This window comes from Pinus tabuliformis, chromosome 2_1 (assembly GCF_031772625.1).
Source record: "Pinus tabuliformis cultivar Carrire ecotype Pingquan chromosome 2_1, CPIR1, whole genome shotgun sequence".
In the NCBI taxonomy this organism is placed as follows: domain Eukaryota; kingdom Viridiplantae; phylum Streptophyta; class Pinopsida; order Pinales; family Pinaceae; genus Pinus; species Pinus tabuliformis.
Window position 1 is genome coordinate 600,919,600 of NC_142299.1, and position 15,000 is coordinate 600,934,599.

General features: G+C 31.9%; 1 protein-coding gene across 1 annotated transcript; it reads right to left on the minus strand.

The window, feature by feature from the left end:
- Positions 1 to 3,806: 3,806 nt before the first annotated feature.
- On the minus strand, positions 3,807 to 7,017 carry LOC149201899 (WAT1-related protein At5g07050-like). The gene is made up of 7 exons (XM_089399854.1): positions 6,662 to 7,017; positions 5,602 to 5,664; positions 5,368 to 5,484; positions 5,026 to 5,236; positions 4,464 to 4,625; positions 4,205 to 4,356; positions 3,807 to 4,035 (listed from the first exon to the last, which is right to left on the minus strand). Exons 1-7 carry the CDS (start codon positions 6,853 to 6,855, stop codon positions 3,837 to 3,839), a joined length of 1,098 nt encoding a protein of 365 aa, XP_089255980.1. The 5' UTR covers positions 6,856 to 7,017; the 3' UTR covers positions 3,807 to 3,836.
- Positions 7,018 to 15,000: the final 7,983 nt, after the last annotated feature.

Below are 15,000 nucleotides of genomic sequence, written 5' to 3' on the forward strand. Positions count from 1 at the left end.
AGACCCCTCCACCATCAATAGGGCCTGTGGGGCTAAGCTGTGGTGGAAATGGCTGAAGGAACCCAATCTTCCTTGGGCTAGACATTGGAAGGAAAAATACGCTCCAATGCATAGTATTCAGAACCTGATCAGAATGCAAGAGAATCCAGAGGGCTCACCGATCTGGAACCTAGCAAGGAAAAATCGAGACATTATACAGGAGAATAGCTTCTGGGAAATTCGCAATGGAAAAACTGCCTTTTTTTGGGAGGATGCCTGGCAACAACTCCCCAAGTTAGAAAGGCCTGAGTTTGCAGGTCTTCAAAGAAATTACCAGGAGCTTGGGAGAACAACGGTGAATCACTATTGGACTCCTAATAATAGGGACCTGGAGTGGAGAACTTGGGCAGTCAATGAAATAGAGAACATGACCAAAGCAAACAATGACATTAGGGACTTGCAAACACTGTTAAACAAAAGAAGAATTAGAATGGTGGAAGACAACGACCAACTAAGATGGGGAAAGCAAGGAGGGGGCAATTTCACGCTCAAAGAAGCCAGAAACTGTATCGAAGATTCGGAGCAAGAAGAAAAGGTGAAATGGAGCAACAAGGTCTGGGATTCTCAGTTCTGGCCGAAAATTAAAACCTTCCTCTGGCTCCTAATGCACAGGAAAACTCTCACTTGGGAGAATCTCCGAAAGAAAGGGTTCTGTGGCCCATCTAGATGCCCCATGTGCGAAAAGGAAGAAGAAACAATGAATCATCTATTCAACACATGTGAGTTGGCAAACCTCCTGTGGAATTGGGCAGAAACCACTTTGCAGCAAACGGACAGAACAAGAGATTCCATTCAAGAAACCATCGAAAATTGGCGAGGCAATTTCTCCAGTAATCAATTGGTCAACATCATTTGGAAAACCATGCCAGGGTTTATTACATGGTCAATCTGGAAAGAAAGGAATAGGAGAGTATTCTTGAACGAAACCAGAGATATAAATCACTCTATAGAAATTATCACACAAAATATCAGGCAATTGGTTCTTGTCAAAGGCAGACCAGAAAAAGATAATAAAGCATCAAATGGGGACTTACAAATCTTGAAAGCTTTCAACCTGGATAAAGGAACCTTCGCGGCTACTGTGAATCACCAACAGGAGATAAACACCACTTTAAGCATCTGGAAACGACCACCTTCAGGCTTCCTCAAGCTAAATTTCGATGGTGCGTCGCGGGGTAATCCAGGTCTGGCCGGCATCGGAGGCATTCTCAGGAACAGTGAAGGAGAAATTCAGTACATCTATAGCAGAGCCTTAGGGGAAGGAACCAATAATGAGATGGAGTTCGCAGCGATGGAACAGGGTCTTAGAATTCTAAGGAAATTACAGGCGGGCGCAGCAGTGGTAGAAGGGGACTCCCAGCTCGCAATTACAGCAGCCAAAAGGATGTATGCGGGAGCTAAAGCAAGCAAAGTTACACAACATTGGTGACTGGCCAAAGTAACAGAGAGTATAGCCGAACATCTTGGGCGTTTGAAAGGTTTAATCTTTCAAGTTGTTCGCCACAAAGCTAATACAGTTGTGGACCATCTGGCAAATTATGGTATAGAGAACCCCACCAGCATCATGGACAGTTGTTGGCAGGACGTCACCTACCCAGAAGTAAGAAACAAGTGTACCCTGCTCTCGAGGCAGGATATGGTGAATGAAAGATAAGGACAAAGGGACGACACTCTATACAGGTATTGAGATATGATTACGATCAATCGTACTGCGGGGAGAATTAAGTGTCGGCAGAAGAATGAAGGACAGGAAAGAAATGGGCATTCAATGCACAAGCATGCTGGAGTCACTCCCATCAGCTCCATGATCGAAAAGTATGAGCGCCGCCGATGCCCTTATAGAAGTATGGACACTTGGCACGCTTCGGAGAAGTTCAAGAGAGGCAAACTTAAGAGAAAAAATCCGAGCCATCATCGAAAGTATGAACCACGAAGCAAGGATAATTATGAAGGGATTTGCGGTCAGCAGGTGACAAGATGGAATGCAGCAAGTGACTCACCCACTCTCCCCTCTATATCTTCAGTCCCCAGTAACGGCAATGCCACTGTGTATTCGGTTAGTTGGCTGAAACTCTTTTCCTCGGCCCTTAGAACACGGTGCTGTTTGGTGCTTGAGTTTGAGATAATGGCGGGTGAGGGAAGCAGAAACGCGTCTGCCAACCAAGATCTTAAGCAGGCTCGGGAAGCCTATGAAACAAGGACCTCTCAAAGGGAAAAACGCAAGATTGAGGAGCTGGAGGCCATCGTAACTGAGGAAGAGGAGAACCTGGAGGCGCATGATTTGGAGAAGGATATGGAATGGGTACAGGACCCTGGCACATCTACAATGCGAGCCACCCAATATGTCCGCACGCAAGCGGAAATGTGGAGGATGAAAACGATGCTGGCAAAGGCCATAAGCATGCAAGGTGACTATATCAGCCAGGCTCGACAGGCTCAACATGCAATTGCTGTAACTTCTGCGGAGCATGCGGCGATCTTGGAAGGCCTGGACTTCAAAATTAGCGGCCTGGAGCAGCAATTCGACAGCATTTCCAAGAAACTTATAGTCTTGATCAGTCTTCTGCGTCACTCCATATGTCAAGAAGCCAGGAGTGTTGGGGAAAGGGCGGAGGGGAACACGGGCAACAGTCAGAGCACACTTCCAGCGCCATCTCAGGCGGGCAGAGCCAAGGCTCCGACTGGTCAGGAATCCTCCAAGAATTATGTGGTTCTCGAGATGTAACGGGTCTTTGCTGCAAGCACTGGATGAGTTCCTGAGGCATGGGTCTGTATATGTGATCGTTGACCTTGGAATTCATCCGTTTTGTCAGTTTTTTCTGTTTTCTTCTCTAGCTGTCCAAGGCTCTATGTGGGTCTCAGTTTGGTCACTGTTGTTTTTTTGTCAACCCCTGACTGTCTCTGCCGCCCTGCGTGGTGTGCCCTGGGGTTCTGTAGAAGTTCATTTTGGTCATGACGAGGTGTATGCGGATTAGGAAAGCAATCCTCTGTCTGCACGAGCAGACCTTTATAAATATGTAATATTATTTTAATATAAAATGCTGATTTACACAAAAAAAATACTTTAATTAAAATATTTATCACGTTTATTCTAATTAAACCTAAAAAAAATTAAAAAAATAATAATTAACCTCTAAAAAAAATTTGGATACTTATTTTTATAGATATTTGAATTTAATCATTAAAAAATAACAAAAACAAAAAACCAAAAAAAACCATCAATCCTATCCTTTTAATATTGAGTTTGAGTTATGTGAATAAGTGATCACCACTGAATCATATAGATAAGTGATTACACTATATATATATTTGAAATAGAATCATAAAGTAGAAACAATAATTTTATCCTGCTTAAAATAATTGTAATCACAATAGTACTAATTTTATTAGCTTGATTTTAATTTTAAATATTATAACTTCAGTTATCAACCTGATTTTAATTTAAAATAACATAATTGAAATTATTAAGATGTTTTTAATCCTAAATACCATAATTTCAATCCTCTTTTAATCAAAATTTTAACTAAATAACTTTGATCACACTGCTATTAAAAAAATTTAATTAAAATAACTTTTATCATAATAATATTAATTTTATGTTTTTATTTAACTCATAACATTATTTCAATATATTCTAATTTTAAGATAATAATTGAATTTTAACAATACATGGTAATCCAACATCAAAAACATTTTTTTTAATAAATTTTTTTCCACATTTATTTGATTGCTTAGCTACAGAAAAGTAGCTAAATATCGTACCATTTGAATTGAATTATAAAGAAAATAACATAAATTTAATAATTAGATCCATTCAGTAATAGTGGTTGCCTAATGGCTATTGCAGTTTCTTGGTTTTCTGCATCTCCAGCCATATTATTATTTTTGGAAGGATTTACTTCAGTTGAATTGCCTTGATTATTAATCTTATGGTCTTTTGCTTTGCCCCACAGCACAGAATACAGACCCCCCACGATCAAAACCGATCCCACCACACTGCACACACAAAAATATGGCAATTAATGTCAATTAATAAGCTTTGAAAATGTTTCTTGAAATCACTTTCCATGGTTTGCTCTCAAAATGAAGATAAGCCCATCATTATATGAAAAAAAATTGGTTAAAAACCACAATATATAAGAAATTATTGTTGAAATATACTAACCTTCCAACGTGAAGATTTGCATGAAGAATGAAGCATTCCAAAATTGCCACTACTATGGTATTCAGTGGATTGAAAACTGCTGCAAATACTGGTCCTTTCAAGTGTACACACCACGTTTGCACAAAGAAAGCGAATGCTGAACAGATCAATCCCTTAAAAAAAACAAAAAAACAGATGAATATTCAACCATCGCTGTACTGCCTATGTATATAAAGATCAGAAAAATCAGTGTATTGACGTGTTGCTCTCAGATAATCACCGTATAAACGTAGCTGAGAAGCTCAAGATTCCAGCCGATGGTCCAGACACTTGATGTGTTATGCTCAAAAATCAAAGCAATTACACCGGACTGCAATGCTCCGAACATACACATCATTGCAGTCAATGACAATTGAGCTGGATACTTCTTCACAACTGGAGCCTGCAATATTAAACACAGTGCAAATCCTAAATTTCAATTTGAATTTGAATGGGCGTAGTTTAAGGAGCATGAGGAATTGCATTGAGAGTTAAAAGTGGCTGGCCTAGGAGTTGCTTTGAAGGTTAAAAATAGATGGAATCTGGGAAAAATAATTCAAGAAATTTCGTAGCAGTGTTTGGATCATGTTTTTGATGGTGGAAATAGATTCAGTACCATTAAAAAACTTTGAGACACACAAAATCTTGAAGTTTGACAGCTATAACTTATATTTACAAAAATCTCTGCCACATTTTATTAAATCTTGCCAAAATTGTCATGAGAAAAAACAATCTTATTAAACTACAGAATTCAATTCTTAGAAAAACAGAGAAATGAAATGATAAAAAGTCATGATGATCACCTGAAATATAATCCAGGACGACCAAGCAAAAACGCTGGCAAAAAGCAGAATGGAGCCCAATATGCTGTTGCTAGCTGTGGAATTGTATGCATTTAGCATTTTAATTACAGAACCCTTGTATAAGGTCATCACCATTGCACCACCTACACAAACAATAGTGCCCACGATCTTTGCTAGCCCTCTCAGGCTCCTAATGTCGACGTTTTCATATCTGAAAAAACCACAATTAAACAAGCTGCATGAGCGTGGGATTACAGATCTGATGGAAATTATTAGACCCAACTTAGTTTTTCCTGCAGGAATTTTTGTTCAGCAGACTTTTTTTTGAGATCAGACTTCCACCTCAGAACAGTGGCCATCACAAACGTGACTACTGGGATTAAATTTGTTGTTGCAGCAGCGAAAGTGGAATTGGTATAGTTCAATCCCGCGAAGTAAAAGTTCTGATTTATTGCAATTCTGCAGGGCAGGGAAAGGAAAAAAATCGGAAGAGTTCAGCACCGTTCTTGATCTGTAAATCTAAAAGCAAAGCGCTAAAATAATAACAATAATAATCTGATTAAAATCTGTACTTACCCGCCGAATGCGAGCAAGAAGATCTGGAAAAAAATGGACAATGTCATAGGTGGCCTCTGTTTTCTGCAACAACAATATGCAGCATATTAATCGATGTAACTTCAGGAGAGGGGAGAGCACTATTCCATGTATAAGATAGGTATATTTTTTTCCAATAATATATTATAAGATCATGATAATAATAGTAATTTAGTTTAAGGTTATGAAATATCACCAGACACCTAATTAGGGTAGGTATCTCTTTTGTGTGTGAGAACAAGCAATTTGCTTTGGGGCATTAATTTGACTATATATGATTCTAACCTGTAATTTCTGGCAAAGAGGAATATATTTTTAACTATTAAATTTATTCAAATTGTTTCAATACATCATTCTATAGTTTATTAAAAGACATATATTACTAATCATAAAATTTATTTAAATTGTTTTAGATGCATCATTTTACAGTTTGTTCATTTTTCAGAGACAAAAAAATGTTATAGATTTGACCATTAAAGTTTAAAAAAGTAAATATACTCTATCTTTCTAGATTTGAAACTGAACCTATAATTTTAAAAAAAAAAAAAAAACATACTTTTAACCATTAAACTCGCTCAATTTATTTCAAATGCATCATTCTACGGTTCTTTTCTCCAAAGAAAAAAAACATTTTCACCAAACAGCTATCCAACCACCATTTCTGTAAACAGCAGAATTAAACCAACAACCATTTATGTAAATGGCACAAAGAGTGCAAATTCTAAACCATTTATGCAAATGGCACAAAGAGCACAAATTCTAAAATGCAAACTTGTAATAGGTAAGATGGTGCTTGATTTCATCTAAAAGAGCCAGACAAAAAACAACCCAAAAGGAGAAGAAGAACCAAAAAGGAGAAGGAAAAGGTAGAACAAGAAAACAAACAGTTGAACAAACAAGCCTACTCTAAAAAATCAAACAGTTTAACAAACAAGCCTACTCTACAACATGAAAAAATTACTGATTGCAGATTATAAAAGTATAATAGCATTTAGGCTTGAACATTTGAATGCTGTGTTTTGGGCATTTGAATGGTACATACCGTTCAAGAACATAAGCCAGAGGAGCAATGGCCAATGTCGCAATAATTTGTCTGTATGTCACAAAAACAAAGTGGTTCATTCCATCGGCGAGAGCCAATTTAGTGATTACATTCATGCCTGCATATGCTATCTGAACTGCAACCTGTGCAAGATGGGGTTTGAATTTCTCCATTTTCTGAACACAGGCTGCCATTTTACTAGTCCCCCTGCAGCTGCTGCTTAGCCCAGTTGGTTTCTTCTCAACATTTCTGCAGCAAACTCAGGGACTCAAGACTATTGAGTGGGAAACTTTTATAGAAATTTCTGGAGGACATACCTGCCAGTCAAAGAGAATGCATATCAGACCGACCGCTTGGCCATATGTATTTATAGAATGATATACCCACAGTTTCTCCATTATAAACCATTCAAACAAGGATGACAGAACAGCTTATTTTTTAGCACTGTAAACACAAAGGTATCCGAGGAGATCTAGTTTAGTATTGGCTATGAAGATCTCACTCACTCAGATTCAGTGTCTGATTAATAACCAGCTCAGCGATTGCCAGACGATTATGAAAGTGACATGCAATAAACTGACTGTAACGAAAATTGGAATCAACGAAACAGCCAGCCATAACAGTAAGAAAAGTGGAATCAACTAAATAACCAATACTTAGACTTCTGCAATACTTGCAGTTCTGCCATTATTTGTGACTATTTAAGAAATAAATAAAATTGAATATTGAAATGGCCAATGTTTGAGACAATTATATGTACTATTAATAGGCTGACATTAATAGGCAAGACAAAACTGTGGTCCTTTAATTACAGAAACCCTCATGCAAATGTGAGTGTGGTCCTTGGATTATAATAACTCTCATGCAAGTGTGTGAGTACGTTCGGTCTCAAATTCCTAATTAAATAATTAACATGCAACAGTGGCTCTGTTTTAGATTATAATAACTCTCATGCAAGTCTGTGAGTATGTTCGGTCTCAAATTCCTAATTAAATAATTAACGTGCAACAGTGGCTCTGTTTTGTTTCATTTTCCTATTATAGAATTCACATGCAGACTCTGTTTTGTGGCATCCAGACAACTAAGTGGCGAGAGAGTGGCACAGATCCATGTGTTAAAAAACCCTTGATTTTATGTTTTTTTTTTTTTAATATTCTTGATTGACATTGAAATCTACCTGCCTTGTTTGAATGAAGGATTATTTGGATATAAACATCAACGTGAAGGACAGACACATGCATTATTGAGTTAATAATTAGATGGTCAGTAATTCAGTGAGGTGTAGTTTAAGTAATTTAGTTATCTGTAGTTACTGAAATAATTTTTAAATAGATTTTTTTATAAATATTAGGTGATATAATTTTAAGTAAGATTGTGATTTTTAGTTATTTAAAATACGTGTTTGAATATGTAGATAAATTCAGTACTGTAAAAAAAACTTTTAAAACATTTAAATTTTACAGATTAAAAAATTTAAACTTAATTTTTTAAAAGTATATTAAATTTTGATTAAAATTAACTAGAAAAATAATATCATCTATAAGTTAAAATACTTTCTTTCAATATTATATACATCTAAAAACCTTTAAGCAAAATATGATAAAATAACCGTGACAATATTATTAGATTGTATGATAAAATGACGGTACAATATTATTAAATTGTTATTATTATTAAATTGTTATGTTATTATTTGAGAAGCTATATAAATTTAAAACTTTGTAATGAGAAGATATAAATTTAAAACCAGAAAATGATAAAGTGATGGAATTGTGAATATTTATATAAGTATTTTAAAAAGTGAGAATTCCATTTACATTTATATTTTTAATCAAATAAAAATAATATTTATTAATTAAAAATAATATATATATATATATATATATATATATATATATATATATATATAAATTTTAAATTATTATATAAAAATTATATATATATTTTTAAAATTATATAAGATAATAATTAGATATTTTTTATTTTTTATTTTTTAAAATTAAATTGAAGAGTGTAATTTACAACGTTATGAATATAGAAGGATTAGTAAGAATGGTAAGATTATTTAAAGTTTGTGAAATTATAATTTTTTGATTTGAAAAAGTGCTATTGACAAAGTTGTGAATTCTAAAATATTTATTTAAAAGAAATATAAAAATAACATAAAATAACATTATTTTTTAGTTATAAATTATAAAAAATTATTAAATTATAATTATAATTGGAAATTTTTTCATTTAAAAAATTGGGAATTTTAAAATATTTAAAAAAAAAATTACAAAAATTATATTATTAATTTAAAAATTATGAGAAAATTGTGATAAAGTGATATTATTTTTTAAATTATTTGTAATTATTATGAGTTATTTTTAAATAAAAGAAAATTATTAAATATATTTTTTTGTTAATTTAAATTGTGAGAAAATTATAATGAAGTGTATATTAATTTTTTAATATTTTTTTGATTGATATGAATTATTTTTAAATAAAATAATATATTAAAAATATGGTTTATTGATTTATTTCAAGTATTTAGTATTTATTATCTAATTTTTTAAGGTGGTTCACAGACATTGGATGCTCGCTATATCTATCGGAAAATTTAGTGAATCAACTCGAAGGGATCTATCTCTTGACCAAAGAAACAAGGCTTAACCCCAAAGGTGTCAAAGAGATTTGACCCATGACCTCCCTATATATATTACCTATTTTGTTTTAACATAGAGAACAATTTATATAGTTTATGATATGTAATTATTTAATTAATATATATATATATATATATATATATATATATATATACACACACACAATAAATTTTCAATTTGATTTTACTTTGATTAAATTGAGAAAATATGAATTTCCACATCAACAAACAATTTGATGTTAACTTGTGTGACATGGCTTGTGTCACCCACTTTACTCAGTAAATTATAGTTGGAGGAGTTAGAGTTCAATTCATCATGTGTGATTGTCAATTTGTAACAATCAAGGTCAGTTATCTCAAGTTGTTTTCAATTAAAACTAGTTCGAACTAGTTAGTAAATTATAATTGGAAGAGTTATAGTTCAATTCATCATGTGTGATTGTTAAGGTTGCTTTCAATTAAACTAGTTCGAACTAGTGGAAGGTCAGTTAAGCAGTGGAACTTCAGTCAAACTCAGTGATCATCCAGTTAACTGATCAATGAGCCCAAAATAGCTAGTGCATGCAAAGAATTCGAGTTACCCAGTTGACATGGAGATTCCAAGGTAATGTAACATCAATTGTAGACTAGTCATGAGTGTATAGGTGTTGCATGCATTCAGATGATCAACCTAAGGAATTTCCTAAATAATATGGGCATAATTCCTCAAGGAACAACCCAAATAAATGAGCTATCAACCTAAGGAATTGCACAATTCAATTTGAGGAATTTCCTAAATAATATGGACATAATTCCTCAAGGAACAACACAAGGAAATATGAGCTAAGCAGAGGAAAAATTTGACTAAGTTTGGGTCACAAGACTTTGACTAAGTCTGGGTCACAAGCTCCAGTGAGTAGAGAGATAGATTATGCACTTGCAGGGTTTGCTTAGTTGAATAAATCAATTGTAATACATGGTTTTCTTAGTTGAATAAATCAATTGTAATACATCTCTATTCATTTGATTAATGCAAGGAGTTTTTAGCAGATTGTTTTCCCAAAATAAAAAAAATATATGTTATTTCTTCTTACATGTCTTAGATTTTGTTCTAAATTATGAATTAATATACACAAAAAAATAAAATAAATTAATTTTATAAACAATTATAAATATACATCTTAATTTATATAAATTTATCTCTTTTATAATTATAATATATAAATAATATATCTTCTAAGATATACCACCAAACAAACAGACATATATATATATATAATTTGTACAAATGAAGGATAAGTCCAATAAGAATAATGTGTCCTTACATAATTATTTGTGTATGTAATTTTTTTATAAAAATTTTTAGTAAAGATAAATAATATTTTATCATATGTTTTCTGATTTTTTAAATTAAAATTTAATTTAAAAATTATATTATTAGAAATTATTATAATAATCATAAAAGGGTCAAAGGAGTGACATGAAAAAGGAATTCCAATTAACAAGTGGAACTAACAAGTGGAATGGAATAAGTAAGATGGGGAGAATGGAAGGTATATTCACATTATAAATGTATTAAGATAGTGGTGTATTTTTTTTTTTCAGAGAGAACATCAAGATATATTATATTCAGGAAATATAATAAGCATGTACATATAGAGCCAAAACACATAAGCCACATTATAAATGTATTAAGATAGTGGTGTATTTTTTTTTTTCAGAGAGAACATCAAGATATATTATATTCAGGAAATATAATAAGCATGTACATATAGAGCCAAAACACATAAGCCCTCTGATACAGACTTCTAACATGAACCATAGGAAGTGTATGTATCTTATAAATGTCCTGTTATGAATTAATATGTATGAACCTAATAAATTTGATAAAATGGTAGTGTATGTCCCTTATACATGTCTAACATGTTATGAATTAATATCGGTAATAAATTGGTGGTGTATGTATTTTATAAATGTCTATGTTATAAATTGGTGGTGTATGTATTTTATAAATGTCTATGTTATAAAGTAATATGTATAAATATAGTAAACTTAATAAAATGGTGGTGTATTTACGTTATAAATATTATGTTATGAGTTAATATGGTTAAACATAACAAGATTGATATATCGTCAGAAGTTTTTATAAAATATATATTTTAATAAATTTCTTAATTTAATATTTATGAATTTTTAATATAGATTAATATTATTATTTATTTGTATATAAAGTAATTTTTTAATAAATAATATTTTATTTAAATTTTTTTAAAATTATTTAGTTAAATATTATTTTTCCACTACATCTTTTTTGGATGTTAATATCTATTATGAAAATAAGAATTTATAGTTGAGAATGTAAAGATAAGATTTTTACGAATAATTAGTTATATAGAGATATTATAATTTTAATCAAATATATAAATCATAGTCTTAATTTAGTTAACAAGATAAATTGATAAGTGCATATGAGAAAAAGGACTGATTAGGGATCTGAGTAAATGGAATCACAAGAACCAATTTGGACCGGTGAGTTCCTTCCTCTTTCATTTTTCAACATTCTCATGAATTAACACACCAAAACAACTTTACAAAACTCACTCTTTTCTTGTATGCATAGGAATAAATGCAGAGCCCCAATAATGAATACAATGTTTCCCTTAATGTCCTAATATAGATTATATGGTCCGGATAAAGAGTGATCTATAGACATATATGTATATATGGTTACCAACACCTTTGTTGCCACATCTATCTTTGTATCTATCTCCCTTCCCTTTTTATGACTCAACCTCCTTGGCAACTTCAGAAACTGGGATAGGATAAGTATAAACGAAGTCAGACAAAGCCATACAAGAAAATAAAAGCTAGCCATCTAAATCATAATCTTAATTTGCTTTAGCTAATAAAATAAATTGTTATTCTTTTTTCATCTTACAAGAAGAAAGATTTTATACTAATAATTTAACAATTTCTTGAAAGGTGTGACTTCACCTTTGGAGAAAGCCAGAATATTATTTTCCAAAATCATAACTTTGATTAGAGTGACAATCCTACTAGGGATTTATATAAATGTTATGAAAATAAATTTCTATTAGAAGTTTTGTGTATTTCAGACATATTGTAGATAATGTTATTGTTTATATATTAAATTTGGTACTTAATGTGTTATAATTGATTTTGTAATTGATTTTGTGATTAAAATATTTAGAAAATTTAATAACATATTATGCTTTTGTATAGGAAATGTAATAAAATTATACATATTTTGATAACTCTAATATACAAATATTAGGGTTAGGATGAATTTTCTATTATGAAGTTATTATATGTGGTATACATTTGAGAAGTGTTGGTCCCCATCTCTTTATTAGGAAAATCACATATAGGTATACCACAATTTAGTATCATAACAATAATAAAAAGATATGCCCTTTGGGCATGAATTACTTTTTAGTTATAGGTTTCACATTTATAATTGCAAATTACAATAGTAGAATAATGTATTTATGATCTCAATGTTTCATAAATGATAGTGTATGATCTTAATGGTTCATACAAATGTAAAGAGGGACATATGTATGACTACCTAGCCAACTTTTCAATGGATAAATAATTTTGATACTTCAATTCTTATTTATTTCAATAGTTTGTTAGTATCATACAATGGTATATCAAGGTTTTGATACAAAAAAACAAGCAGATGAAGGAGGTATTACACAGTACCCAACTATTTTGTCCATGGGTGATATCTCGCGTGGTTTGGATGGCAGGTTGATAGCCTCCCCACCTGGGATCGACCCACCGAACATGCTGCGATGCCGTCAATATGACGCAGCTATTTTAATCATTCGGTTAATGTAAATATTGTGAATATTGTATATACCGGGGTTAATATAATGCTTCTTCTGAGGGTCTTACCCCCCCTCTTTAAAAAAAAAAAGGTTTTGATACAAAATCAATAATATTTACTTGTGAGTATTAAAGTAAATTTTGTGGTTCCATAATGTAATGTAGTAGATTATGTACAATTGTCTATATATAAAATTAATAATGAAAACAAGAGATAAATTAGGGATGAGAATTTCATCGAAGATGTTAAGAAATTTATGAATATTTTTATGATAACAATATTGTAATGGTTATTAAATTTTGTAATAAATGATTTAATGCACATTTCAAAGATGAGACACATAAGAATGATACAATGTGTCAATTGGTTTTATCTTGGGTGGTTAGGGGGAATGATTGTCATCCTCCCCACCCAAGTTCAATTTTCACAAAGTCACATATTGATCTCATACTCGGTATATTGTTTTAATGGCTTCAAGCCTTATTGTTTTAGGACCTTAAAGAATTTTTTTTATCAATTTTATAACTCTAAAGTCAGTGATTGTGACCTTATTCTTGTAGGACCTTAAATAAATTCTTATCAAGTTTCTATCTCTATAGCCAGCGATTGCGATCGTGCATTAGAGTAGATATAAAAGTCATAATTTCATTCATGTATTTACCTTTTTCCATGTTTATCCAAAAATTTTAATACAAATTCTGGATTCCAACACTAAATCAATATCGAAGTTGAAATCATACTACATTTATTGAGATGAAATCATTAAACAAAATCGATCTATCTCTTCTCAACCCATACCAATTGGAATTAATTATTCACCTTTATAATCAATTTCATGCAAAGAAATGTGCACCAATTGTTTCCTTGAGCCGAATTCCCAAAATGGATATTTCCAAGAGTTGCATTCACACAAAGAAAGGCACATTGGTTGACTCCTTAAGCCGAAATCCTCACTAAATTTTTCTGATAGTTGCATTTCATGCTTAAAGGTTACTAATTTGGGTCATGCTCAAGTGATCAAAATATATACTCAATTTTTGTTGAGGTGGTTTCATGGAATTTCTCCAACATGAAACACTTTGTTTATAATCAAGATTGTGTGCAATTCAAAATAATTGGTAAAGTCTAATGCGAGACTTGGTGAGTTATTGGTATGTATGCAGTTAGTCTATTTCTTTGATAAAATGTATTTAGACTAATTCAATAGTGTGGGCTTTAGGGTTTAGTCATATCAAGTCTTAGATTTAAATCGCATGGGATGGGTTGAGGGTGGGGGCCATTTGTGGGGTTTATATTGTTCCAAGGAGTGTCAAGACCCAATCTAGTCTTACAAAATACTAGTGGCAACATCTTGTTGTTGGGAAGAGCATTCTTCCATCCAAATGTCAGTTAGCCCCGACCCAAACTTAGATTCATAATGGGAAAAATAAATAAATAACACAATTTTATCTCATTATGTTATCCAAAGAATGTTTAGGAGAGAAAAATAAGAGATGAGTAATATTTATTGTTAGGTTGTTAAGACATTGAATTTATATTATTGATTTTATGGGAAAACGATTGTGAAAAATGAAGCTACAAATTGTTATTTATTTCTCACTAGAAGAAAAAAACTATTCACTGTAATTACACACATCTTTTATTATAAAGTCACTTTTGGTGAAACATTCATGGATGCATGATCAATGGTACTTAATATCGTTAGATTTTTATTTTGATAAGAGTAAGGAATCCCAATTATAATTAAATTGGATAAAGGAAACGAGAGACAACCGCGTGCTATTAATGGAATACATAGCTTGAAGATTCTATTAATGTTTATTTATAGAAGCTTGACATGTTATAATAACACGATAATTC

Excerpts from the sequence above, each read along its gene's own strand:
- LOC149201899 (XM_089399854.1), bottom strand. The coding sequence starts at position 6,855 with ATGGCAGCCTGTGTTCAGAAAATGGAGAAATTCAAACCCCATCTTGCA. Across the intron at positions 5,237-5,367 it reads GTGATGGCCACTGTTCTGAG|ATATGAAAACGTCGACATTA; the intron begins GTGGAAGTCTGA and ends TGGTTTTTTCAG. Across the intron at positions 4,357-4,463 it reads TTCTCAGCTACGTTTATACG|GGATTGATCTGTTCAGCATT; the intron begins GTGATTATCTGA and ends GTTTTTTTTAAG.